Source organism: Volvox carteri (genome assembly GCF_000143455.1).
Source record: "Volvox carteri f. nagariensis unplaced genomic scaffold VOLCAscaffold_96, whole genome shotgun sequence".
Classification (NCBI taxonomy): domain Eukaryota; kingdom Viridiplantae; phylum Chlorophyta; class Chlorophyceae; order Chlamydomonadales; family Volvocaceae; genus Volvox; species Volvox carteri.
The window spans coordinates 143,394-144,170 of NW_003307639.1; the positions used below are offsets into that span (position 1 = coordinate 143,394).

Consider the following 777-nt stretch of genomic DNA (forward strand, 5'->3'; position numbering starts at 1 on the left):
TACGAACGCGGCCTGCCCACCGCTACCCGCCCCGTGACTGACGGCTGCGTTACGGAAGAGTGCGGCAGCCTGCGGTGCAACACTGCCTGGATGTGGCAGCAAGCTGCCAGCGCCGCCGCCAACACCGGCCATAGCGACAGCTGAGATTTGTTGTTGTTGATGTTGCTGCTGCTGCTGCTGCTGCTGCTGCGCCGGCGGCGACAGCTGCTGCTGCAGGGTCGAGGGTGGGGCCGGCTGAGGCTGCGGAGGCGGCGCTAGCATGGTGGGATGCTGTGCAGAGTAGGCGTGGGTGTTTGTCGGCGACATGCCGGCAGCCGCAAGAGCGGCGGGGGCCAGCCCCGTCACTTGAGTGAATAGCGCCACTTGCTGTCTTAAGAGCTCCAACTCCCTTTGGAGCTGCAAATTCTGCTGCAACAAGTCAGAGGTTGGGTCGGCGGCAATCCGCTGCAGCGGCGCCGGTGGCGGCGGCGCGGTGGCTGCGGCACCGCCGCCATACAACACAAACGGTGTTGCACGTGCGTCCACGGCAGCACCGCCGCCGACACCCCCGCTGTTACCGCGTTGGCTGACGCCGTCACCGTCCCTCGAGTTTACGTCAATGCTGTCGTACGACGCATGGCGGGAATGTCCACGCGAACCTCGTGAGCCGCCCGAATGCAAGCCTGGCCCAACGGGCATGTTCACAGCAGCAGCATGGGGCCCAGCGACGGCGACGGCGGCGTTGGCGACCGCTGCCGCTGCACCGTCGGAGTGCATGCCGTACGCACGCATGGCACC

The 777-nt window shown here is 66.7% G+C and overlaps 1 protein-coding gene across 1 annotated transcript in view; it reads right to left on the bottom strand.

Moving 5' to 3' along the window:
- Nucleotides 1–777, bottom strand: part of VOLCADRAFT_108172 (uncharacterized protein) — a gene marked incomplete at its 3' end in the record, with an annotated part of 11,250 nt that overhangs the window by 3,684 nt on the left and 6,789 nt on the right. The window contains exons 9-10 of the mRNA XM_002958502.1: nucleotides 346–444; nucleotides 21–69 (exon numbers count right to left, since the gene is read on the bottom strand). Coding sequence (XP_002958548.1) covers nucleotides 21–69; nucleotides 346–444 — 148 coding nt within the window. The remainder of the gene's footprint in view (nucleotides 1–20; nucleotides 70–345; nucleotides 445–777) is intronic.